This window comes from Lissotriton vulgaris, chromosome 8 (assembly GCF_964263255.1).
Source record: "Lissotriton vulgaris chromosome 8, aLisVul1.2, whole genome shotgun sequence".
Lineage (NCBI taxonomy): Eukaryota > Metazoa > Chordata > Amphibia > Caudata > Salamandridae > Lissotriton > Lissotriton vulgaris.
This window is the reverse complement of record NC_141696.1, coordinates 1,174,232,914-1,174,260,557: the sequence shown is the minus strand read 5'-3', so window position 1 is coordinate 1,174,260,557 and position 27,644 is coordinate 1,174,232,914. Positions and strand designations below refer to the sequence as shown.

The 27,644-nt window shown below is 43.8% G+C and overlaps 1 protein-coding gene across 1 annotated transcript in view; it reads right to left on the bottom strand.

Annotated features, from left to right (window-relative positions):
- The window catches only part of NEK5 (NIMA related kinase 5), a 416,861-nt gene that overhangs the window by 43,395 nt on the left and 345,822 nt on the right, over positions 1–27,644 (bottom strand). The window contains exon 19 of the mRNA XM_086935035.1: positions 24,383–24,509. Within this exon, the coding sequence (XP_086791161.1) occupies positions 24,383–24,509 (127 nt within the window). The remainder of the gene's footprint in view (positions 1–24,382; positions 24,510–27,644) is intronic.

The window sequence follows — 27,644 nt, the reverse complement described above, 5'->3', positions numbered from 1 at the left end:
TCCCAAACAACTGTTGACTGAGGAGCTAATGTTGATATAAACTGTCTCTAGTTTGAGGCATTGGTACCAAAATTATTTGCAAAAACATGACTAATATCCATTCTCTAAAGGGTGAATTCCTTAATCAAAAATGTGTTAAGTGCCCCACAAAGAGAAAAAAGGCAGCCGATTACTTAAATATAATACAATGAGATAATATTGTTTTTATTATAGAAACCCATGCTGCTGATAAAGAGCTCTTAAATATGTGCAAATGCTGGTGTTTGACATTTGCTTAATCTATGCAGAGTAAAATGAATGATGCTGCTATTCATTTTTATACATAACTGATGCCAATTGCACTTGAAAGACAGATCAAGAAGGCAAATAGGTATGGCTGTCCACTAAACATGGGCATCTGTGACTATTCGTATTAAATATATAAGGACCAATTGTGAAACAGCAGACATTCTAACGTTTTAGATTAAGTTTGCCAATGAAATTGTAGGATTTAGCAATAAACTCCTTATACTGGAGAGTACTTTAACATATTTATTGACTCATATCATCTTGGTCGTCTTTCCAAGATTCCCTTTATGTCATGAGTTTAAGGGCAAGTCATCACAGGAATGGCAAGGAGTCTGCTACTAAGACTCTTTGCAATCATTTTAAAATCAATAAACTCTGAGAGGAAAGAAATTGGAAGTTTCTGAGGACAGGTTGCTGGAAAGTTAGAAGCTGGACCGCTTTCCATTACAGGAGTGAGACTTCAGGGTTAACAGGCACTTCTGTGTTAACTGGGGTAGTGTTGAAAAGCATGCCTGTGCTCTAGGACCCATTTGCTTGGCAACACATTACAGTTTGATTCAATAGTTTGTTCACCTGTAGTAGTGTTCCACACATTGGTTGTGTTGTTCCGTCTTAGTTCCCTTGTGTCCAAGTACTATTATCCTTATTTGTTGCAGCATGGTTTTCTTTGCTTGGCCACAGTTGACCAGCTACTGTTATATAGTATCCAATGCCTGGGCATCATGGGAACCAGTTTTCAGGTTGATGTCTGCTCTCACTACTGCAACATCAGCTTATGATTTGGGTACACATGTCTGCTTAGAGTATCACACACTTCTGTTACTATGTTTTGTCTTACAGTCTTTTGCTTGCACTAACACCAATCCTCTCCAGATAGCTACCAGAGTGAGTTCTATGTCAACCAAGTGGTAACCTATGTGTGGAGAAGAGGCTTACCTTACTAAAGTGCTGACCTGGACTCCAGGCCAGTAATAACATTTTTAATCTGTGACCAGTAAGACATCTGTTGTCTTTCTCTCTCACCCTTCCCTGTTTTACCCTTCTTCCTCGTGTTAGGTTTCTGTTGACAGACTTGATTGACATTTGACCAGGCCAATGGATGAAAGGGCTACCTAAAAGCCCCTATTAGTATCCATATTTATTATGACCTTTATTTGGAAAACATAAACCTGGCAAGAACTAAAAATTACACCAATTTCAAGTCATGATTTGAAATAGGCTATTTTTACAGCTAGATTGAGGGGTGTTACTTATTTTATTTATTTATTTATTGCATTTGTATGGCGCAACAGCTACCCTGAGGGTTTCCCGGCACCCTGGATCTGTATTACTGTAAGGAAGGAGGGGACAATTATTGATTAAACAGCCATGATTTCACTCCCTTGCGAAAGCGTAGATAGCATGGTTCTAGCCGTAGTTGGAGGGGGAGTGAGTTCCATAGTGCCGGTGCTAAAAAGGAAAAAGAGCGACCTCCTAGTTGAGCCCTTTTTACCCTGGGCACAATGAATTTCGCTTGATTCATTGAGCGTAAGTTACGCACAGGTAGGTATTTCTGGACCATTTTGCATAGGTACTTCGGGGCTGCTCCTGACCTGATCCTGTACATGTAGCACAGTGCTTTGAACTTTACTCTGCTGGTCACTCTCAGCCAGTGTAGATTTCTAAGATGTTCTGTCATCCTCGTGCGTCCTGGGAGATTAAGGAGCATTCTGGCCGCGGAATTCTGGACTACTTGCAGTTGGTTCAGAGTGCTATTCGTAACTCCTAAGAATAGGACGTTACCGTAGTCTAATCTAGACGTAATTAATGCCTGTATGACAGTCCTCTGAGCCCCATCTGGCAGTTGCCACAATATTTTTCTCAGCCATTTGAGGATGAGAAAACATGTGGAGGCAGTTTTAGCTGTGTGTGTTTGCATGGACAGCTTATCATCGATTATTATCCCTAGATTGCGTGCGGATTGAACCGCGGTCGGGGTGGCGCCCGTTTCCACGGGCCAGTGAGTTGGGCCCCAGAAATTCTTTTGATTGCCAAAAATTAATAGCTCTGTTTTGTCCCCATTCAGCTTTAATTTTTTAGAGTGGAGCCAATTGGCCATTCTGAGTAGTCCAGATCGAAGGGGAGAGATGTCGTCCGTGTATGAATAAATGGTGAGGTCCATCTCTTCTGAAATTTTAGCTAGGGGAGCGACATACACATTAAAAAGGAGGGGGCTCAATATAGAGCCCTGGGGCACTCCATAGGGGGACGTATGTACTTCAGACCGATTGCTTTTGGAGAAGAGCTGATAAGTACAATGCAGGAGAAATTGCTCCAACCATTTCAGTGCTTTCCCTCTAATTCCAATGTCTTCCAGGCACTTGATGAGGGTGGTGTGGCATATGGTGTCGAATGCGGCACTCAAATCTAAAAGGATGAGTGCCGCCGTGCCTCCCGTATCAAGTTCTTGTCGAATAACCTCAGTGACCCCAAGTAGGGTGGACTCCGTGGAGTGACCTTTTCTGAAGCCTGATTGTGAGTAGTGCAGCAGATTATTGTCATTGACAAAGTCTGATAGCTGCCTATTAACATGTTTTTCTAGGATTTTAGACATGATCGGTAGTAGAGATACCGGGCGAAAATTGGAGAACACTTCGGGGTCACTGTTGGCCTTTTTTAGCAGGGGGATTACCATGGCGTGTTTCCAGTCATTAGGTAGTACAGCTTCCTTTAGGGATGCATTTAATAATGCTCTAAGTACCTCCAGGATAGGAATGTCCAATTGTTTAAGGACATGCGCAGGTAGAGGATCTAGGGGTGAACCTGATTTAATGCTACTCAAAGCAGTCCTAAAGGCAAAAGCGTCTATTGGTTGCCATGTTCTAATTTCTTGTTTCATAGGGGGCTCTCGTTGATCCTCTTTAAGAGATGTAGGGGAGCTGATATCAATATCATCATTGTTAGATGTAAAATTGGCGTATATCGTAGCTATTTTTTCGTGGAAGAAATTAGCAATGTTATTGCATTGGGTAGGTGATAAGACAGGAGGTTCAGGTAGGTCTGCTGCTCCAGCTAGATTCTTAAGGACCTTAAAGAGAGTCCCCGAGTGATTCTGCGCTTCTAAGATCGTGTTTTTGGTGAAGTTTCCCCTGGAGATTTTACATGATAGGTGGTATGTATTAATGTTAAATGTTAATGTTAAAAGGGGTGCTTCTATAGCGCACGGCTACTCCGAGGAGTGTCCCGGCGCTGTCGGAGCCTCAACAAGTCCAGAGTGGAGAAAGACGGACGAATGAAGGGGGCATAGCTCAGCAAGACGGTGTTATTGCAGGAAAAGGAAGGTCTTCAAGTCTTTCCTGAAAGCCAATAGATTGGGGCTGGACCTGAGAGAGAGAGGAAGATTGTTCCACAGCCGAGGGGCGAGATGTTTAAAAGAGCGCCCACCACAGCGAGCACGACGGATCATGGGAGTGACTGCCTTGGCCTGGGTTGAAGAGCGCAAGGATCTGGATGGTGAGTAAAAACGGACCCATTTCTGAAGATAGCGGGCACCTGTGCCATGAAGCGCTTTAAACGCGATGGTCAGGGCCTTAAAGGTAATCCGCTTCTTCATGGGAAGCCAGTGGAGAGTTTCAAGAAGCTCACTGGCCCTTGCTCTCCTGGGGAGGCCAAAGTTGGCGCGGGCCGCCGATTTCTGCACCACCTGAAGACGCGATAGGAGGTAGTCAGGCAGTCCAAGGTAAAGGATTTTAGAGTAGTCTAGCCTTGATCCAATCAGGGCCTGGACAGTGGTCTTTCTGTGTTCCAAGGAAAGAAGCGGCAGGAACTTTCTCATTATCTTCAGGATGGCAAAGCATTTTCCGGTTAGGCCCGACACCTGAGCCCTGAAGGAGAGACAGTTATCGACCTGAATGCCCAGGTTTTTTGCAGCCCCTGAATCACCAGTGGGAGGGAACATGGCTGCCGGCCACCACTCTTTCCATTTGGGGTCAGCGGGGCAGCCGAAGAAGAGTACCTCAGGTTTGTCAGAGTTGCACTTGAGGCTGTGCTGACTAAACCAGTCGAACACAGCCCCAAGGCAGCCCCGAATGGATGCCCCGTCGAAGTCATGTCCCCTGTCGCAGGTGAACAGGAGTTGAGTGTCGTCAGCGTACGACACGATCTGGGCCCCAAAGTCCTCCGCAAGTGCCGCCAGAGGGGTCATATAAATGTTGAAGAGTGAGGGGCTCAAAATTGAGCCCTGCGGCACTCCGACCTCCAGAGGCGGCATCGCGGCAAAAAAGAGGTGGAGCCCAGATTGTTTGCTGGCGGCCAGTGAGGAATGACCTGAACCATCTAAACACCATCCCCCTTAGACCTACCTCCCAGAGTCTGGATAGGAGGCGGTCATGGGGGACGGTATCAAAGGCTGCAGTTAAGTGCTAGCTTATACTTTTCTTTATTGGCAGGATTGTAATCTTTTCTCCATTGTCTTTCTAGTTTCTTGCATAGGCTTTTTTCCTCTTTAAGCTTATGCTATGTCTTTAATGCTATATTGCAACACATTATTAATGCAAGGGTTGAACAGTTGTAAAGAAGATGTAAAAGGTTTGAAAGATTCTGTTTTTCTTTCAGCTATACACAGATTTTAGAAGTTGATTACATCATGTCTAATGGTACAGCAAATACTTTTGTGAGATCTTATAAATGATGGTAGGTCTTAGCTTATTATTTGAGGTTAAAACAAGATAGGAAGTAAAGCTGTGTCATAAGGAAACACAGCTGAGGGATGGTTACCAGCAGTAAAAGAATTGCTCACAAATTTAAAAATAAACCTATTCTTAATATGAGAAACATAATGATATACATGCCTTTGTTCAAACTTCCTAAAAGTTCAGTCAATAATTTCATCAAACAAATAAATAAGATCAGCAATACAAGTCAACATTATTTTCCAGTCACATTAGCTTGTTTGGATTCCAGGTGATGTTTGTATATGCTTTGTAATTTGTAAATTCCTCACTTTGAAAATATTTAATGTATGATTGTTTCTGATGGAGATGAGTCTTGCACCTTCAAAGAAATTTTAATTATTGCTATTCAAAGCCAGGGAAATTAGAGGGTAATTCAAGGTTTGTTTAAATTAATTAGTCTACTTTATAAGCGTGCAGCCCATCATTTGTGCACTCAGATCAGTCATGATTGCTAGCAAAACATATTTTGCCTAAACATATTGTTGCTAAATCAAGATATGTTTTTAACCTTTCTCATTTCAAGTCAACTTCTTTTAATTCATGTTTGGATAGAGAGATAGCATTCCCATTTAGCTTTGGTTATTAATAGAAGGTGATGTACTATAAACTCTGCTGGTTTCTGATTAGATATTTGGTGGGAATTGGTTAATTTTACAAGGTAATATTTTGTGGATTCTTCTTTAATGAACTGTGATCTATTATGAATAAGATATTATTGTTCTCTCCTATTTATGTGTATGTAAACAATGTAATGCAAATGTTCTGACTGTGGTAGATCAGTTCAGTTATTTGTACTCTACCTCTTGTTTCTATAACAAGGGATTGTATGTAATTTATGATATGTATACTATAGCTCATTTGCAGAATTAAAGCGCTTATTTAGGCAGGAGTTTGTTTTGTAAATAAACATCTTCGGCTGTGTAAGCACCTTCCTTCCGGAGTGCTATAATTCTGTGTGTGGACTGAGATTTTGGCCGGTCTGATATATATATATATATATTACATTACCTACTGGCAGTCGCCAGTAGGTAGTTATAGTTAGGATTGGCTACCATAGGCCATAGGAAATCCGCAACATTCTATTGGGAATAACTTTGATGCCGATTGAGGGATCTGCCTGTAACTTTCCTTAAATTTGCCTCGTTGCGCTCCGCTCCTTCCCTGGAAGTTTCGGGGGGGATTCGTGAAGTGGGGGCTGAGAAAAAAGGGGGGTCCCAAAACGTGTTTTCCCCATGTTAATTTCCATAGGACGGTCTGACAAGTCTACAGCCTGAACCGCTGAACGGAATTACGGCAAACTTGGCAAAATTGTAGGGACTGGTACGCAGATGTGCCTTTGCTATATTTGCTGAAAATTGCTCCAGTGTTTTTTTTTTTAATTAGCTTAAAAACACATATATCTATAGGCGCGCTCCGAGCGCTCAAGGGTGCGCGTACCTGGGAGCGCACCCGGTGCGCTACGGGAGTGCGCAAGCGGAAAGCTGATTGGCTGTCGGGTGTCTGTCAACATTCTAAACAGTCCGGAGAGTCCGCCATCTTGTGTCTCTGTAGAATCGAGACACAAGACGTGAAAAAAGAAAGGGGGATATAATTAAAAGGGGGCAGAGTAGACACCCCCTGACCCCCTAGGTTTTCTGAGGGGGGCCTAGAAGGACCCTGAAGGGCAAAAAACAGCTAACAAAAAAAAATAATCGTAGGTTACTAAGTCGATATACAAATGAATTAGCTTTTAAAAAAACTATGAAATTCACTGAAAAAACCATAGGTTTCACAAACGTTATAGTTAGGAATTAGCTTTTAAAAAACCTTTGAAATTCACTAAAAAAATTATAGGTTTCACAATCGTTATAGTTAGGAATTAGCATTTAAAAAACCTTTGAAATTCACTGAAAAAAACCATAGGTTTCACACCAGTTATAGTTAGCTGAACAGTTTACTCGTACAAAACCATTGAAATTCCCACGTTATAGTTAGTTGGACTCACTATAACTCGCGTGCCCGCAATCCACTGCTGATGATGTCACATATTACATCATTCATGACATGGTCAGTGACATCACTGATGACATCACTGATGACATCTCAAATGACATCACTGATGACATCATCCAGTGAATGTGTGTTCCTGTAAAGTTAAAATGTGTCTAACATATTGAAGAATGAGTGTATGTATGAGTGTCTGGATGAAGGATTTAGTAGGTGCGTGACTGACTATATGAGTGAGTGATTAAATGTGTCTTACTGAATGCATTGGTTAGGGAGTAAGCAGTCTGAATGTGTGCATCATTATGTCTGTTGTTGTGTAAGCTGCTGCATGTGTTGATCAGTAGCTATATGAGTGGCTATATGGGTTATTGATTGGTTGCCCAAGTATTTGAATGGGAGACTGAGTGTGTGTGTGGGTGGCTGGGAGGTGTGTGACTCTGTGCATAGATGTGTGACCAGTTGATTCACTAGGTATATGGGTTCAAGAGTGCATATAGAAACAGCTGTATGGGCGGTTGACTGTGTGAATGGGTGCATTGCTGAGTGAATGGATATATCAGTGCTACATGTCCATGTAAGTACATATATAAAACACAGTGCATATGAGAGTTGGCATATATAAATGACTAAACATCAGAGCCTGTGATTTCGTAAGTGACTGTATGGATCAATGTGTACTTGTATTAGTGATTGCAAAAGAGAGTAAGTATGTGTTAGTATATATTTGAATAAGTAAGGTTTAGTGTGTATAAGTTTGTAGTTGAGGAAATGGGAGTGTGATTGATTCTTTGCATAACTGACTAGGTGTTTGAGTAACTTTGTGGATGAGTGTCAGCATGTTAGTGTTTGTATAGGTGTATGAGTGGATATGATAGTGTTGTATTGATGAGTGTCTGTATGTATGAGTGATTGTATGGGTGAATGAGTGGATGTGTGTGTATTTGATATTTTTGATATTTATGTGTATTTGTAAAGCGCGAACGTTCGCTCCCAAGGGAGCATCATGGCGCTAAGCAAGCTGCGAAAAATAACTGGAGAAGTGGAGTGTGATGAAGGAGTGAAGCTAAATGGCGGCCAAGACAGAGGAGTCTGGTTGTTGGTAGACCCATGTCTTGAGAAGTTTTCTAAAATTGTTCTCATTTTCTGTAAATCTAAGGTTAATGGGAAGGTTGTTCCAGGCCTTGGCTGCCAGAACAGGAAGGATTTCCCACCTTTGGTCTTATATTTGAATCTGGGAATTAAGGTTCAAATATAAGGTGTAGACCTAGGAATCAGTGAGTGCATATGTAGTTACTGGTATTGGTGTGTCATTAATTTCAGGAATAGTAGTTTGTATTTAACACTGGGTGTATCAAAGGTTAGATTAGAGTGTGACAGAGATGCATCGTATTATCACATGAATGATGTAATCAGTGATGTCATCAGTGATGTCAATTGAGATGTCATCAGTGATGTCATCAGTGATGTCACTGACCATGTCATGAATGATGTAATATGTGACATCATCAGCAGTGGATTGCAGGCGCGTGAGTTATAGTGAGTCCAACTAACTATAACGTGGGAATTTCAATGATTTTGTATGAGTAAACTGTTCAGCTAACTATATCTGGTGTGAAACCTATGGTTTTTTCAGTGAATTTCAAAGGTTTTTTAAATGCTAATTACTAACTATAACAAGTGTGAAATCTATGGTTTTTTCAGTGAATTTCAAAGGTTTTTTAAAAGCTAATTCCTAACTATAACGATTGTGAAACCTATGTTTTTTTAGTGAATGTCAAAGGTTTTTTAAAAGCTAATTCCTAACTATAACGTTTGTGAAACCTATGGTTTTTTCAGTGAATATATATATGTATATATATGTTTATATATATATATATATATATATATATATATATATATATATATATATATATACATACATATATATATATACGAAAAGCTCTTTGTCTATGGGAAAAGTTGGTCCTAACTATAAATACCTACTGGCTATCACCAGTAGGATATATATTTATATATATATATGTCACACCAGAGTTCTCACAACGTTCCACAGTCGAGCAAATGGGACATGGACACCAGGTAAGTGCGTGATTTCCTTTTTCTTTTTATTCTTAAAGTTGATGCTTCGGCATGGTGGATGTCGCATTTCGCTCAGCAAGTGGGCTTGCTCACATATATATATATTTATGTATATATGAGATATATATATATATATATATATACACACATATATGACCAACTTTTGCCATAGACAAAGTGTTTATTGTACATATATATATATATATATATAATGATATATTGCCTGAAAAAAACAAAGCTTAAAGGGTCCTCATATTTAGGTGAAAATGTCAAAACCACTGAGATTCACCATTTCTAGTTATCGCAAATAATTATTACTCATGCCCTAAAATAACTATAAATTGTGCTCCCGCCATGCATAGTTTTGTCCTCAATGATATCATTTCAAATGTTGCAGTGATGTTATCAATGATGCAATAGAACATGTCATGAGTATTGTAATATGTGGGATAATTAGAAGTGCATGGTGAGGGGACGCGCGCGACCTAAGTTGGCCGCCTAGCTCCGGAGCTCCACAGCACACTGAGGATCTCTGATGTAATCCCGGCGCTATAAGTCCTTCTTTCCACTTCCTGTTGGCATCTTTGGTGATAGGAATGTCTGCTCCACAACAGGATGCCTTTAGCGTCTTTCTCCTTCCTCCATGAGCTGTTTTATTCCAGGTGATGCGTTTCTCTCGTGTTAGTGGCAGCCATTTTGTTTTGTAATGCTGCATTTTTCACCTCTGAAGTGCCCTAATCTTTTCAGGAATGCTGGTCCTGCTAACTCAATAACTTTTTACACGCTGGGTGAAACTTTCTATATACAGTCCATGCTGCTGGTGTGCTTTTATACATTATCTGAGTGCTTCTCGTCACGCAAATCCTCTCTTTCTGACAGCTTGTTATGTTGGTTCATAGGCAGAAGTAAAAGCTTATTAAGGTGTACCAAAGGCCCTCCTGCCAACCGACCGTCCTCTTGCTCTTCACGCACTGACTCCTTGAACTTACCTGAGGTAATGGCGCAGTCTGTGTTGTTTCGTTCTGCAGTTTTTCCTGTAATCGCGCCTAAAGCACAACTACCTTCTACCACGAATAAAGGGGTTAAGCAGGACGCCCCCTTCTCCTCCTAAGTCTTTGTCTCCTGTTTCTTTAGACATTGTTCTGGAGGAGATACGTGCTCTGAGACCCTTCATTGAAGATACCAATTTCCTCCTACAAACTCTGGATAACAAATGGTCAGACATGGATTCTCGGTTATCTTCGGTGGAACAGAAGATCAGTGAGGTACAGGACTCATCGTCCAGAATCTCTCGTCTGGAAAAAGAGGTGATACAAGTGAGAAAATCTTCTGAGGACCTTGAAAACAGAAATTGATGCAATAACCTTCGCTTATATGGCCTTCCTGAAGGCGACGACCCTGTTTCTTTCTTTCACCTCTTTTCTTCCACAACTTCTGGACTTACCTGCAACGACCAAACTGAACATCCAACGCGCACTTCGCCTTGGCCCGCGTTTATCTTCGTCTGCTGCTGCTTCAAGACCTCGAGGTGTAATCTTTCTATTCCTGGAGTTCACTGACCTTTTAAAAATTCTGAATGCAGCTAAGCTTAAAAAACAGCTCTTTTGGTCTGGCTCAAAGTTGTTCATCTCCCAGGATGTTTCATCAGCCACTGCGAAATGGAGAAAGGAATTTCTAGACCCTCGCCCTGCTCTTCGTTCTCTGGGTGCACGTTATGATTTATTCCACCCTTGCTTTTTTAAAGTCACCTACCTGAACAAAACTTCTTCTTTCGATCTCAGAAACTTCATCCAGTCACACTCTACATCATCGATGGAAGTTGCTGGACCTTCCTCTCCCATGTGAATCTTTTAACTCGTGTATTACATTTGTTCTTTTTTGTTGCTTCAAAACATGATACCTCCATTCACTAATTTTTCATTCCCTACTGTTGGTTGTGCAGGTTTTGTGGACTCCCATATATACCCGCCCTCTGTTCCTGATCCTTGTTATGTTCATATAGCGTCCTGGTGTGGTGCGTTACCTCACTCGTTGGGTGTGCTGTCTTCGCCTGTCCATCGCCACTCCTCATTTTTTTTATTTTTCCTCCACCTGTCAAGGTATGGATCACAGTCAGCAGTTCTCTGACATGTACTGTCTCCTCTTCTTTCTCCTTTACTTTCCTCTCTCCTTTTCCCTTTTCAATGCTCTCTTCCTTTTCTACCTTTTGACGATTTTGCAGTCATTTCTCATTCTCTCCCTCTTTTACATTTTCTCCTTCTCATCTCTTTTTTGTATCTTATGGCTCTATACCTAACCTTTCTCTTCACTACAACTTTGCACGAAAATTCTTTTTTTATGCTCCTTTGCTATTTTAACTTTTATTGTTGTATATATAATGTTATTCTCTTTCGTTCAGAGTCGTTACATGGAACGTAAAGGGTTTTAATAATCCTATAAAGAGGCAGAGAATTCTCCTATAAGCCTGATTTAGTCTTACTAAAAGAAACTCATTTGTCTGAGGCTGAAGCTCTTAAGCTCAAGCACAATTGGGTTGGCTCAGTATTGGTTTCCCCTAAAAATACAGAAAAGAACAGGGTTGTTATTCTATGCCATAAAAAACTTGAAATACTGAGTTGTTACGCAGGATATAGACTCTGATGGTAGGTGGATTTCGGTCAAATTTATAATTAATAATATCCCTCTCACTACATTTAATGTCTATGACCTAACTCAACCTGATCCCACTTTTTGGCCTAATATTACAGATAAGTGTTTTCAATATAAAGATGAATTCTTTATACTTGGAGGTGATTGTAATCAAGTCATTGACCATTTTATTGATCGCACATCCCAGGTGCGCTTTATTCCCCATAAACCTCACAAACAATTTCTCAGTACTATCATGCAGACTAATCTTGTGGATGCCTGGAGACTATGCAACCCAGACCAGTCAGAATCTTCCTTTTTTCCCCTCCACATGGTTCCCTATCCCGGATAGATTACATATTCCTCTCCAAACCCTTGGCTCAGCACCTTATTTCCTCCTCGATCAAGCCCATTTTGATCTCGGATCATGCTCCGGTGGTTGTTGATTTGACCTACTCCTTTCTCGCTCCAAATATTTCAGGTGGAGATTTAATAATTCTCTTCTACAAGATCCAGTATTTTTCTCTTCATCTCTTTTGCTGAATAATTATTTTCTATCAATGAAGATCCTTCTGTCTCCCCTGTGTCGGTGTGGGATATTTTTAAGCCACTGCTCGAGGCTTTATTATACATTTTGAATCCAAGAAAAAGAAGCAGACCCTCAATAAACATAAAGCTTTATTATCTTCCATCAAACATTTAGAACATCAGTTTTACACTTTCTCATCAGATTCCAATTTGCAGAAACGTATTCGTGCAAAGATGGATTTTAATAAAATCTCTACTGACAATGCCTCCTTCACTTTGCTTAGTAGTAGTGCCAGATATTATGGTGGTCGAAATAGAGTTGGCTCACTCCTTGCTAACTATCTCAAATCTAGAAAATAAAGAGTACTAATTGATTCTATTCACTCAACAGAAGGTAAACATCTTTTCAGGGATCAGGATATATTAGACAGATTTACAAAATGTTATAGTGATTTATACACTCCAGAGTCGCCTCCATCTGCCTCACTTATTGATAATTATCTTAGCACTATTCCTCCTCATCCCCCTTCGGATCTTGATTTTGCTTCTTTAGACACAGACCTTTCACTCCAGGAAATCTCTTCTTCTCTAAACTCTTTAAAGAAAAATAAATCCCCTGGCCCAGATGGTTTTTCTGTAGAATTTTATCTTCATTTCTCAAATCTGTAGCTCCCAAAACATATTTTTTAACTTTTTCAATACTTTTGTACTACAGGAGCGGCAAATGGTACTTTTCTAGAGGCCTCTATTTGTCGTATTCATAAAGATGGCAAGGATCCCAAATTTGGCAAGAACTACAGCCCCATATCCTTGATAAATGTTGATTATAAGATTTTTGCCAAACTGTTAGCATTACGGCTTAAATCCTTTCTCCTTCATTAAATAGGCTTAGAACAATGTGGCTTTGTCAAAGGTAGGTTAACCTCTGACAATCCTCAATAATTTTTTAATGTTCTGATTAAAGTGTCTACTCTACCCTAACCTCTTGCGGTGATTTCGATTGACACAGAAAAAGACTTTGATAGGGTGGATTGGTCCTTCTGTTTAAATCTCTCAGATGGCATGATTTTGGTCCTAAATTCATTTATCTTATTTCCTTACTTAACTCTACACCCTCTGCCTCCACCATCGTTGACGGTCAAGTCTCAAACGTTTTTCACCTCATCGAGGTGTTAGGCAGGGCATTATCTCCCCTTTTATTTGTTCTATCTCTCGAGCCGTTTCTTTCTCGTATTCGTCATAACTCCTCTAACTCTGGATTCCCTTATGGAGATCATCAACTGAAGTTATCTGCTTACACAGATGATATTTTACTTATCCTTTCTAACCCAGACTTCTCTATTCCCCCATTATTACACGAAATCTCAGATTTGTCAGTGGTGTCCGGTTATAAAATCAACTCTGACAAGACGGAGGTTTTACCAATCACCAAGTTTTACCTTAAGAAACAATTTGATACCACTGGCTTTCATTGGAACAGTTCTAAAATCAAATATCTTGGTATTTGGTTTTCCAATTCAATTTTGGAATGGGTTAGAGTGTTGCTCTTGATCGCATTTCCAAACTTTTCTCTTCCTGGAACCCTCTTTTTCTTTCCTGGTGGGGTCGCCTGGATTCCATCAAGATGATGATTACTCCAATTTTATTATATTTCTTTTTAATGATTCCAGTCCATATTCCCTTCACCTTTTAAAAAAAAATAGACTCTCTTCTTTCCAAATTTTTGTGGAAAAACAAAAAGTCCAGAATTTCTTTACTTCATCTCAGAAAACCGAGAGCTGTTGGCGGTGTAAATTTCCCAGACTTCCGGTTATATCATAAGGCTTTTTGCCTAAAACAAGCTTCTTATTGGCTTCTTACGGAAACTTCTCCCTTTACTCCTTTATGGGTCACTATCGAACGCTGTCTATTTGCCCCTTTTTCGACTAATGAACTTCTCACTTTCACTGCCAAGAATGCTCTCACATCCCTTTCACTATTTAAACACACCCTCTCGCTGTTAAGGCCTCATTGCCAACCAAAAATAATATCCATAAATGCTTTTATACATTCTCCTCTTTGGTATAATCGTCTTATTACCATTAATTACAGACCTCTGCTTTGGTCTTCATGGAGCACTAGGGGTATTATCTGGGTTAAAGACTTGTTTGATGGTACATCTCCTTGTTCCTTTCCTCTTTTTCAAGCTACTTTCAACTGTCCTCACTCATTTTTATACAAATTTTCAATACTTATGGAGGTGATTGTGTGCTTCTATTCCCAGCCTTCTGAAGACTCCTCGGCTACAAGGGATCCCCTTCTTAAAATCTTGGTGTTACTTCCAAAAGCTTCCTTTATTTACAAATTCTTCTATTCCATTGATTCAGGGCGTGCTTAGACTAAGTTTGAACTCGCTTGGGAAACAGACTTAGAATGTCAGTGGAGCACTGATGTGTGGAACAGGATTTGGGCTCGATCGTTGAGAATTTCGAGATCTGCATCCACCACTCAATCCATGTTGTTTCTATATCACAGACTGTATTTCACTCCCATCTCTATAGCTAATTTCGCACACACTAATAATAAGAATGGCTGGTCCTGTGATTTTCCCTCAGAAGACCTCTCACATCTCCTATTCTCATGCCCCCAGTATCTTCTTTTTGGCTGCAAATTTGGTCTTGCCTTTCCAATATTTTTAAGATACATACTCCCATATCTAATCTCCTTCTCTTTATGGGAAGCTTATCAGAATCCCTCACTTTACCATCTCATGAAAAAGTGTTGTTTGATCTGATGTTAGCTTTAGCATTTCAACAGATTACAATGAAGTGGAAGTGTTTGACCAAACTCTCTAAGTTTTTGTAATTGCCGAGGAAGATGTCCGCCATTCTTTCCAGACTCAGAAGCCTCCAGAGTCTAGCATGCCAAAGGGAGATCGCCGGTGCCTCCTTCCGCTTCCAGGCTGCCGCCAGCGTAAGCTTGGCCGCACCCAAGCAGAGCCATAGAATCTTCTTATCCGCGCGCGTCTGGTGCTCAAGACCGGGGTCCCGTAGGCCCAGAAGTACAAAGGCCAAAGAGTTTTCAATAGGATATCGTAAAATATCCTTGATATGAGAGAGAATCTCATCCCAGAATGGTCTGATGATTGGGCAGTCCCACCAAATGTGGCGGAAGTCCCCCAGAAGGCCACAGCCCCTCCAGCACCTATCTGAGGTAGCCGGGTAGATACGATGAAGCCGGGCCGGAACCATATACCACTGCGTGAGAGTTTTTAAATGCGCCTCCCTCAGGTGGATCGAGTGATTGAATTGGGTCAGATCCCTCCACAGCGCCGACCATTCACCATCGGTGATATCCCTCCCCACCATCTCCTCCCACTGCTCCATATAACGCGGCCTAGGAGACAAAGCAGATTGAAGCAGCAGTTGATATAGGAAGGAGATGGCTCCTTTCATGGTGGACGTCTTCAGCAAAAAAGTTTCAAATTTAGAAGGAGGCCTCGTGGCTGCCTCCCGCACTCCCGGTGACGTGGCCCAATGTAGTAGTTGGATATGCCTGTATTTATCAGTTTGCGGCACCTGGTAATCCCGCATGCAATTAGCGAAGGTCAGAGGATCAGAGCCGTGAAACAGATGGAGCAGCGTCCTGCATCCACCCTCTCTCCACGCGTCAAAGGGCCCCTCGTCAAGCGCCGGCGGGAATGCCGGGTTGAAGTGCAATGGAGTGAACGGAGATGGGAAGGTCGTCCACCTCTCATCGCCGACCAAAGTGTCCCACACTTTCAGCGTAGTACCCGTGGGAGTACTGAGGTACGCATTCACTGGACGATCTCTCTTCGGCTTCCAGGCTAAATCCCAGATGGATCGACCTGCCACGCTTCGGTCCATATGCAGCCAGTGTTTCTCAGAGAGCTGCTGCGACCATTCCACCATGACCCTCAGTTGGGCAGCTTTATAATACAGGTGCAGGTCTGGGAGACCAACCCTGCCCTCAGATCGCAGCCGGCGCAGGAGTACGAACGACAGACGCGCCCGACCCCCCTGCCAGACAAATTTCAAGATCATCGTTTTGAGTTGCCGGAAGAAAGAGTTATCCAGCGGGATAGGCAGGGCCTGGAAGAGATACAAGTATTTGGGGAGGAGGACCATTTTAATCGCGTGCACCCTACCTAACCAGGACAGGAATTTAGGCTTCCATCTCTCCAATTCCGCCCGCGTCTTAGCCAGCAGGGGCGGGAAGTTGGCCGCGAATAACCTACCCACCGTAGGAGTCAGGTGAACTCCCAGATAGAGAATCGAGCCCGAGGCCCAAGCCAACGGCGTCAACGCCTTCACCTGAGCAACATCGGCCTGCGATACGGTCAGATTCAGAATGTAAGACTTGCCATAATTAACCTTGAAGCCAGCCACTCCCTCAAATTCAAGCAAAATATCCCGGACACAAGGTAGAGAACCAGCAGGATCAGCCACCGACAGCAGGACATCGTCCGCGAAGAGGGAAATCTTGTGTTGCTCTCCCGTGAACGGTATGCCCTTCACACCTTCATGTTCCCTCACTGCCATTGCTAGGGGCTCAATGCTGAGCGCGAATAACAAGGGGGAGAGGGGACACCCCTGTCTGGTGCCCCGCGAGTGTGGAAAAAAGGCCCACAGGTGGCCATTCACCGCCACCCTCGAACGTGGGCTACAGAAGTTTGCCTGCACCATAGTAATGAACCTATCAGAGAAGCGGAAGGCTCGCAACGTATGAAACAGAAAGCCCCAATCCACTCGATCGAAGGCCTTCTCCGCGTCTAAACCCACCAATACAGCCGGGATGCGGAACCTGTCTGCCTTTTCGATAAGGTGAACTACTCTACGGGTGCTGTCGTGAGTCTGGCGGCCCTTAATAAAGCCGGACTGGTCCGGGTGTATGATCGCCGGAAGCAGGTCCTGGAGACGGCTGCCCAGAATCGCCGAATAAAGCTTCGCATCTATGTTAAGCAAGGCTATGGGACGGAATGAGGCACATTGCTCCGGGTCCTTCCCCGGTTTCGGCAAGACCGTAATCACCGCCTCCGCCAGAGTCCCTGCGTTCAACCCGGACGTCGCCATATCATTAAAAAGGGTAACCAGAAAATCACACAACTCAGTCGCATACGTCCTGTAGAAGACCGCTGTGTACCCGTCCGGACCGGGGGCTTTATGTAATTTCAGATTTTTGATGGCGGAGAGAACCTCCTCCCTCGAGATCGGTGCCTCCAACAGGTTGTTCCACTCACTAGAAACCTGTGGTAGCGGCAAACGTTGTAGAAACTCCCGCTGTGACGCAGCGTCCAGGGCGTCGCCCGTGTACAGATCGGCGTAAAAGCGTCCAAAAATGTCCGCCTTCGCCCCGTCGCGGTGGTGTAGCACTCCCGCGGAGTCCCTGATTCCCCCTATGTATTCCCTCTCCCTCCTGTCCCGCAATTGTCGCGCTAAGTGTCTGCCAATCTTGTTGCCGCTAGAGTATGATTGACGCCCCAGTCGTAGGAGAGTAAGCTCGGCCCTATTGGCATAGTGTGCCTTCAACTTGCCCCGTACCGCCGTCAACGGGCGGAGGGTCACTCTCGAGGGGTTAAGTTTGTGAGCCCGCTCGAGCTCGAGTACCTCAGCCTCCAAGGCATCACGTTCCTTCCTCCGCAATGTGTTAAGCTGTGCATTGAGACCCAGGCACGTGCCCCTGATCGTAGCTTTAAAGGCGTCCCACGTGGTCGCCAACGAAGTGTCCGACGGAGGATTGAGGTCAAAGAATTCACGGATAGCAAGGCGCAATGCTTGGTTAGATACATTGTCCCTGACCACCGACGCTGGAAAATACCACTTCCGACACGTAGCGTCAGGCGGCGACCAACGAAGATTAAGCACCAAGAGACTGTGGTCCGACACCGAGATTGGAAGAATGGCGGCATCCAGCACGTTCCCACGAAGGGACTGACTAAGGAAAACGTAATCCAAGCGGGAATAGGAGTGATGCACGTGTGAAAAGAATGTATAGTCCTTCGTGGTAGGGTGAAAAAAACGCCAGCCATCGACTAGACCCAGCTCCCCCACCCCTTGCTGTGTGGAACCAGAAAACACCCCTGTACCCGCCCTGTGTCCCCCTGAGCTGTCCAGATCCCTGTCCCACACCAAATTGAAATCCCCCAACAGGAACAAGTGCCCTTCTGCAAAGTCTCCCACCTTCACCAACAGGTCCTGCAAATACTTATTCTGGCCAGCATTGGGCAAATACACCACCACGAAAGTGCACAATCGTCCTTGTATAAGACCTTTAACCATTAGCCAACGGCCCTCCTTGTCGTGACGAACCTCCACAGGTTGAAAGTGCAATGCAGCTCTGAAGAGGAGCGCCACTCCCCTGTGTTTCGTAGCAGCGGAAGACCTATAAATAATGGGATAGGCCCTATGGCGGAGCCTCATCTCATCTTTCCGCGCCAAGTGTGTTTCTTGCAGCCCAACAACATCTAGGTGGTGGTCCACTACATACTTCAAAACCTTCTGCCGCTTCTGTGGTGAATTCATGCCCTTAATATTCCACGTCCCTATACTAATCGGCATGACATATATAAATCCCAGAAACTGCTCTCAGTACGCCAAGTGTCCCCCTCCCCACAACCAGACCAGCCCGCACACAAGAGACGACCAGCAGTCGCCAATCTACCAGTGCAATGACATCCACAACACTAATGCACACGCACACCCGCAGCCACACATCGAGCGTCCCCCCAGTCCAACCGTCACGGGTCCCCCCCCAACATCCCGAACTCCCGAACTCCCAACCCCGCCCCAATCGAAACACAACCAAAATCAACAGCAGAAACAGAAATCCAAATGCAAAAACAGTACTCATCATGTCCAGAAGGCCGAAGTCCGTAGGAGGCCTTCCGTCCAGGAAGCATGCCGGAGGGACTAGTACACTATCCCCCATGGCCATAGTCGAGGGTGTCTCCTCCAAGAGTACTTTCATACCCCCCAACCAGAAGGCCCGAACCCCTCCGGCGCCGATCCATCAAGATAATGAGGTCATGCCGCTCCGGAGCTTTGCTGCGTGTCGGCCAACGTGGCCGATGCCACCGATGCCACAGCGTTGCCCCGCTCTTGCAAGCTGGTAGAGAGGTCCGGCCGCTGTCGGGCAGGCGAATCACCCACCCTCTGCCAGGAAGAGGAACGGCGGCGCCTCCGAGATGGAGAAGCAGTCGCGGCCTGCGAGGGAGGCACATCTCCCAGGCCCAAAAGTTCCTACTCTGCTTGAAGCGTGCAGATTTGCGCAAGACGATTCTGCCACCGGAAGATGATCCTAAATGGATGACCCCAGGAATAGGCGATGCCCCATTCTCTCAGGAATGTAGTCACCGGGCGGAACTCCCGCCGCTTCTGCAGGGTAGAGGCCGCCAGATCCTGGTACAGTTGGGGGCGGTGGTCCCGGAATTGCAGCGACGTGAGTGTTCTGGCCTTGCGGAGGATCCGCTCCTTAAGCTGGAAATCATGGACGCACACCAGGATATCGGGGGGGGGGGGGGGGCCCTCCGCGCCGGGGCAGCCCAACCCTATGCACCCTGTCCATCTGAATCTCTTTTGTATCCTCCTCATCCAATATTTGGAGGAATAAATCCTGGACATATCCCCGCAGGTCCCCAGCCTCACCGTCCCATGGCACCGCCCGTATACGAATGTTATTTCTACGGGAGCGATTTTCCAAGTCCTCCGTGTGTAACTGCAAGTCCAGGTTTTGCTCGGTGAGGCGAATGATATCCTGCTGCAGTAGGTGCACGTCGGTGGCCACACTTAGATCACGGTCCTCCAGGGTCGCCACCCTCTCGCCCAAGCCGTCAACATCTCTCCGCACCTCCCGCAAATCGGAGGCTAGTTGCGCCCTGAGTTCGGAGATATCCTCCTTAATGGAGGCAAAGAGTTCAGTCATGAAGGCTTTTGTCGCCGGTGCTTCGTCATCCGACTGCTTCGACGACCCACTAGCTCCAGGGGATGCCGGCTGCTGGGAGGATTTCAGGGCAGTATCTTTTCCCTGGCCCCGTTTGCGTTGCGCATTAGACATGGCGGCCCACAGCGTCCCGACCAAGCGCCACGTGGCCAAACACGATGGCGGGCTGCGTCGCTCGGCCCAGGCTAGAGCGGGCGACCACAAATCGAGCACCAGGCTTCACTCTATAGTCCGCAGCTGTGTCGAGCTCCACGTGTGCGGCAGTACTAGCCGCGGTCCTCACAGGTGCACAGGCGAGCAAGAGTCCAAGTGCTGTCGTTGACCCCCAAGCTTCTTCCAGCCCCCACGTGGCTCGGGTCTCGCCGGGACCTGCTGGTCCGGTGTCGTTCACCACCTCCAAGCATGGGCAGGGAAATCGCTACCGCTCAGGGCCATCACCTTCAGCGTGCAGAAGTCTCGTACCACCCCCTCGGCGCCCCCAGTGGGGCTCTTCTCGCCAAGCCCCGCGATTCTGCAGCACCGTGCGGGCCAGGGGGCTCCACCTTCCGCTAGCTTCGGCGTCTCCAGGCGGGACCTCAGGGGGTCCGCCCACCTCCCACGCCGGACGTTGAGATCAGGAAAGGCCGGGGTCGCACAGGCCGCGGAGTTTGATCGATCTCAAGGGCGATCTCGGGGCTTCACCGCTCCAGCGACCGCGCCAAAGCAGACCGCTTCTTCAGGTAGACCTCCTCTCCACTTTTGAAGCGGGTTCGCTCCCTCAGGATCGTGCTATTAGAAGCTTTGTCGGATCAGCGCCGGAGCGGCTCGGAAAGGCGTCCTACTCCGCCGCCATCTTGGCCACGCCTTCTGTTTAACATTTTTTAATACGTTGACGGTAGACTCTTATGATAAGAGTCCTTTATAGTCCATCATTAAATATTACCTTCCACTATTTCGGGATAAGAGTCTTTTGTAACCATAAATACCGCCTTCTTCCAATAATCTTTTCCCTATGTTAAAACGTTTTGGTTATATATCTATTTCAGAAAACCATCTATACATTCATATAGGTGCCCCTGCGTCCTAGCTGCACAGACGACCCCGCCCTTTGTGATAACCTTTTTTCAATATCTAACTTAATGAATACGCCATAAAACAGGACTATCACAACATCTGCCAATGAGGTAAATGTAGAATTCGTCTAGTACTTTCTCATTTAGCACCCTTATACACCTGTGTGAAAACCCCCATTTTTATATCAAACTATCTGTCACGTTTCAGCTTGAAATTCTTAAAAAAGAAGAACAATCTCCAAGGATACTTTACAACTCAACTAATCATGTTATTTCGTGCGGACGGACCAATATCTCCATAAGGTATAATTCCCTGTTTGCAAGTTGATATGATCACAAAAAAACAACAGAAATATTGTGTATGTTTATTTATACCAGTTTTCTATTCCTTTTGTTTATACATTAGACATTTATCTTATACTCAAGCCCAAAGAGGACGTGTAGTTTTTCTCTATAACCGAATTTAGGTAAGCATGTTTTTACTCAGGCTCGTAACCCATATAGGATATCTGTCAACGCCAGTGGACATATCACCCGTACATGTTTGGTTTCATGTTTAAGCAATTTAAATTATACTATGAACTTTACATCAGGTTACCATATAGGCAACTTAGATTTAACAGGAGTACTTATACCACTATTGGATTGTCCTGTCTTGAAATGTAAATATAGATGTGTATGTGGGACACTAGATAGATGTATATTTGGAATATATAGGTAACTTAGAACTAAATGTGAGTACCCATGTTACCAAGGATCATTTAGATGCGAAATGTAAATATAGATCTGTACCATGGATGTCTTGAACATACAGCAATGAGGTTATGGGTGTTTTAGGGTTGTCACATAGGTTTGTGTCTCTTATATGTCTCTTACCATGATCTATATTGTACAACTTGACTGTAGACAAAAAATACTGCACTGTTTATATTTGTTTATGAAATACTATTTGTTTCCATGTCACGTAAGTAAAAAATGTTCATCTGTCCTACTCTCACTCACACTGTTTTTAATATTTCAGTGCAATAAATGGCCACCTGAAGAAGGCTAGCCAGCCGAAACGCGCGTTGTGACCTACCTTGCCATATTGCATACATTACCTTTTTCGTGTTATGTCTGCCTTCTAAATGTTTTTAATGTTTATGCACTATTAGTAATTTAACGTAAAAGACAAATTTGTATACAATGAATTTTTTCAAAAAAAATCAAAAAAATGAAAACAGATAATCGGAGGATAAAATAAACATATACAAAAAAATGTTTATTACTTGGTGAGTGGTGAGTTTATCTGTTAGTATATGTGGATAATCATATTATTTGTGGTTTATTACATTTATGTTGTCACTTGACTATAGATCTTTACCAAACTGATACTTTAGGTTCATGCATAAAGAGGTGGTTATCAAAAGATCAGGAAAGAATATAAAAACTTTCCTGGATGTAAAAGGAGTGAAGGAACCTGTAGATACATGGGAATTCCTGTATTGAGTGTCCCATATAAAACATATAGGGCTATTGGATCAAATTAAGGTTTAAGAAGAGCATTAGATTTGCTTAGTGAGAAAGGGTAACTATAGTGGTTTATGATTTTATGACATTCTTTTTTGAAATGTATATGCAGTATATTTTTTAATGATATGAAATGAAATGTTTAAACTGTATCCAAAAACTTTTTAATTAGATTTTTTATTTTAATGTGTATTCTTTCGGGAATATTTCCGAAATTTTAAATGTCAAGATAAAGAACGTTTTATATAAATAAAAACATTGTAAGCGCTACATTTTAGTCTGAAAATATATTGGGAATAGAAGTTGGCTTAATAAGAGCTCGGTATGAAAGAATGAGTGAGTGATGTGAGAATCTATACAGTCTGTTTCCAGGGAGTTCCCTTTAGGCTTAAATTGTCTCGAGCACCATGTTCCCTGGAACTAGTGGGGTCACCTCTCTTTCCTCTACTTGATTCTAGGAATACTGTCTTAAGCGGATATTTAAAAAGAGGCTCATTATTGGATGTGTTGGAAGTTACAGCCTCGAAGCCTATTCATCCTGATCTGTTCATGGTACTCTACTGTTTTGTTTTTCATGGAGCTATACTAAGAACGGATTTATTAAGCAGTGGCAATTCTTTTGCTCATTTAACAAGGGGTCAGTAGTGGGTGACTGGAAGCCTGATGCTCCCGCCCTTTGTGGTTCATCCCGACCTGTTAATGAGGGTAGGTATGTCGGTTAAAGTGTTTCATATTATCTCTTGAGTATACATGCCTTATTCACAGAAGGAGGTGTATGTTTATAATCTCGATTTCCCACCCTTTTGCAGCATCTGTGTTGGAAACTTGAATACACCCTCTCACCTCCCCTGTTACTGGGTTGATTATTTTCTTTTACGTATAGTTATTTTGTGTCTCTAACCTCACTTGCTGGTTTTGATAGTTACTGTTATGAATAAGAGTATATTACAAGTCTCTCTCCCTCCATTCACAGATCTCCCTCCCTGCAGATCCCAACCTTTCCTTCCCCCGCTTGACCATCTCAAAAGGTTGCGCTATTCCAACAATCCAGACTTGGGGCTGTTGAGAGGTGGACCCCTCTAAGCATCGGCACACCCCTGAGGATACGCCTTTAACAGGACTAATATCTTGATGTGTAGCTGAAAAAGAATAGAAGCACAGTTTTCAGAAGGAGTAAGTGTGCATGTAGGCTTCCTTCACACATTTTCCTCTAGGCGTTGGTAAAGGGTAATTGGGGATTGCAGAGGAAATTGCTCCATAATAACGAGTACTTGTGGCTGGTGCGTCCTATGGACTTTGGCTAAAAAGATCATTTACACATCAGAAGAAGGGAATGTATGCTATGAAATGGGATTACACAAGGAATATTGCCATCAATCGGTAGAAAAGGTATGTGTGTTACTGTCTGAATTTTAATAAGCTTAATACATGTAACATACATCCAACCACCTCCATGACAGTTACATTAACTTTGATTGAAATGATTGAAGAGTACTTGTGTGCATGCTGATTAGTTAAATTATATTTAATCCTTAATGTGATACTGGCGGATCCAGGTTCCATTTGGTGCCATATCATCTTAACATTGGTTTGCACAGTCTGACAGTAGGAATGAACAAAGAAGGGTTATTATAAATAAGTGCATTTCTGGTACGCAACTACCTGTGTCATGGCAACCAACTTCCATTAAAGCTTTGTCTTTGAGATCTTCACACACTTTCCCCCAGTTTGTTTCCTGAAATTTTTGGCCATGATCAAATGTCAAGGTCTGATTAAACAACTCCACTTCCTATAGAAAGAGAAAATATATAGGGGTTTTGTTAAAGGAGGTTCAATAGTTCGGGAAACCCAGCAAGACAAACAAAAATGCTTTTACTAGTATTTGCAAATCCCTATGCTTTACATGCCTGCTTGCTTTTGCCACCCTACTTATGTCAGGAAGAAAGCAGAGACGAAAACATTACCATGATATTCCTTGTCAGCCTAAGAGCTATTTGACCATAAAGTGATCTCACACATTGATTACAACTGCTGCCCCTAATTTGCTCTTTTTCTAATTATTTTATGTGCTGTAGAGAGTTGGATTTAGAGATGTTCGTAAAGCAAATATGTTGGTTCTGGTGGCAACCAGTTTGAAAAGGGGACTGTGGTTGCACAATTATACATAAGTGTAATATCCATTTTATTAGCATAGTGTACTGACCTCTTACATCTTGAAGATGTACTGCAGCAATGCTACCACAATTGGTGCTGGATATTGAGTCAAATGTGATTGGTATATTTAATGGAAATGGTTTTGAAATGCTGCTATGATGAATCACTAAAAACCAATGGTGTTACAATCGATGAAGTAGTGTTTGATGCATATATAAGTTTTATCCCAAAATGAAGGCTTGAAAAGGGTGTTGATGAGCTTAAGATGTAATAACTGCTTGATGAGTCAGTTATAGATTGTTCAAGAGAAATGTAAATGAGTCTGAAACAGTTGACTTGTGTGTATGCAGTGTGTAGATCGTGTTTGTGAACATGTGGTGTGCAAATTGTGCAGTTTGAAAGCACATTATTGTTCTTTAGCTGCTGATGAACGCTGGTGGTGCACACAGTAGGGTTCTGGCAATATGCACTACCTGCCCTATCAAGATTAAGATCTGTGTCCTAGTATACATATAAGATAAAGAAAATATGCAGACTCCTCACTAGGGTAGCAGTGGTTCAGGCTGTCTTATCTTTGGTCACTTCTCACATTGACTATGCCAAGTCACTTTATTTCGGTCTTCCGTTGTATCTAGTCAAAAGACTGCAACTGGTACAAAACCCGCCCACCAGACTGATTTTCCATCAGCCCAGATGGCAACATGCTTCCCCCTTTAAGAGGAAGCTACATTGGCTCCGCATAACACAACGTTGTGCTTTCAAAACCAGGTGCCTCATTTTTAAATCTCTGCATGGCGCCTGTCCGAAATTTGATTCCAACCTTATCCAGAGATACAGACCTGCCCGCAATTTGCGCTCAGCCCACCTGAACCTCCTGATCACACCAACCTACAAACTGAAGAGACGAGGTGGTGGTAGATTTGCGGTGTTGGCCCCTCACTTCTGGAACGCCCTCCCCCTTGACATCAGTTCCTGTACAGACTTTTTGACATTCAGGAGACTTCTTAAGATCTGGCTGTTTATCCAGGCATATAAATAACCTACCAGGACCCAGGCTACTCCTAAATTTAGCACTAAGACACCGAGCGGTGTACGTGCGCTCTACAAATAATTTTAACATAACCTATACTTGCACTTATCGAAGGACAGGCAGGCAAAGTGAGGAAATATAAATTTTATGGTCAAGTTGTGTTCCCTAGCGTGTACCCCACCGTCTCCATGTACCAGCTTAAAGTGCATGTAACTTCCCTCCTGTGCCAGCTATGAAGACGCAAATACATTTGTGTCCAACGTTAACATGTCCTCTTTCAAACCCACCCTGAATGGGTTGAATAGTCCGTTCCTAAGTATGCTATGCCAACGTCTTTTTGTAGTGTACTTTACACGTTTTTCAGCTCTGGCAAAGTAGGCCCCGAATTTCTGCCATCGAGCTTTTTTTCTGGCTTCTGACTCTGAAAGCCTCAGCCCAGGCTGTCTCTGTACCCGTGAACTCTGACTTACTTCCAGCGCGGCCCACCGCGCTTAGCTCAGCCTGCTGCCTGCCAAGACTGACTACAACCTTCAAATTATCTGTTCCGCTCCTCGAAAATACATTCCTGCCTACTAGTTTAAGTAAACATCCCCCCAGCTGCAGAGCCGAAGGGCCGGCCTGTCTCCGTGCAAGTAATTCATAGCCTCTGTTACCATGCTCCCATGGAAGGCCCAAGCCCCCACGCTCCTCATGCAGACACTTAGGCGCTTATACACGCACTCACAGTCAGTATAGAATAGCTTCTGCCCCAGAGACCTTTTCCGTTCAGATAATATGGTTCCCAAACATCAGATATCAGATATGATAGAAGTACGAGTTGATCTGACATGCCAGACTTCTGTCTCTTTCCGCTAGTGTAAATGTCATGCCCCCTGCACCCTCCAGTCTCACGTCAACCACACGTCATGCAGCTGCGCGCGCATCTAAGCCTCCGATTTCCGCTGACATTGCAACATTTCTGTTTAGTGCCACCCCCATGTGACACCTACCTGTGACGTTTCTAGCGCACACCTCTAGTTCACGCCTAGTCCACGCCTTCTGATTACGTACTAGCAACACGTGGATGCTGTTATCTTGTCTTCTCTCAGCTGTTACGCCTACTATATTGCTTTCTATGGTGTAAATTAAGTATATAAGCTATGTATTGTCAATAAAATATTGCTCTATCCCTTCCTGAACCCCTTGTGGTTACAGGAACATGATATCCAGGTCATGACCATTCCTTTTTGAGGAATAAAACCCCTAAGAACTCTAACACCACGGACTCTGTTTCTTTCTTTCCGATTGAGTTATTATTGATTAAGTACTTACCTGCATAGAAATTACGATGGTAAATTAAATATTTACGACATTTTGGCGCCCGAATAGGGACCCCTCCCCCCACCTCACGCGCCGGTTGGTGCGTTGCAAGCTCTGTCCCCTGCCATCAGTTAGAAGGAAACTACGCGTACCGGCAGGATTTCCTGTATCTCCCTCTGGCCCACGGAGGTGACGAAGACTGCGATCAGCACCCAGACGAGGCGGTGAGGAGTGCGGAGGATCCCGACCAGAGCCTAGCCGAAAGAAGCAAGGTCCGAGGTGTCAAGAGGCCCACCAGTTTTCCGAAGTATCCACGTGTCGAGTCGAGTCCGGTCCAGTCCAGTCGAGTTTTCCGAGGCCTTCTGTTTTCCGTGCTTCCCGGTGAGTACCATTGCTGGGACGTATCTAGACGGGTTTGGGTACACAAGTCCGGTCTGCACT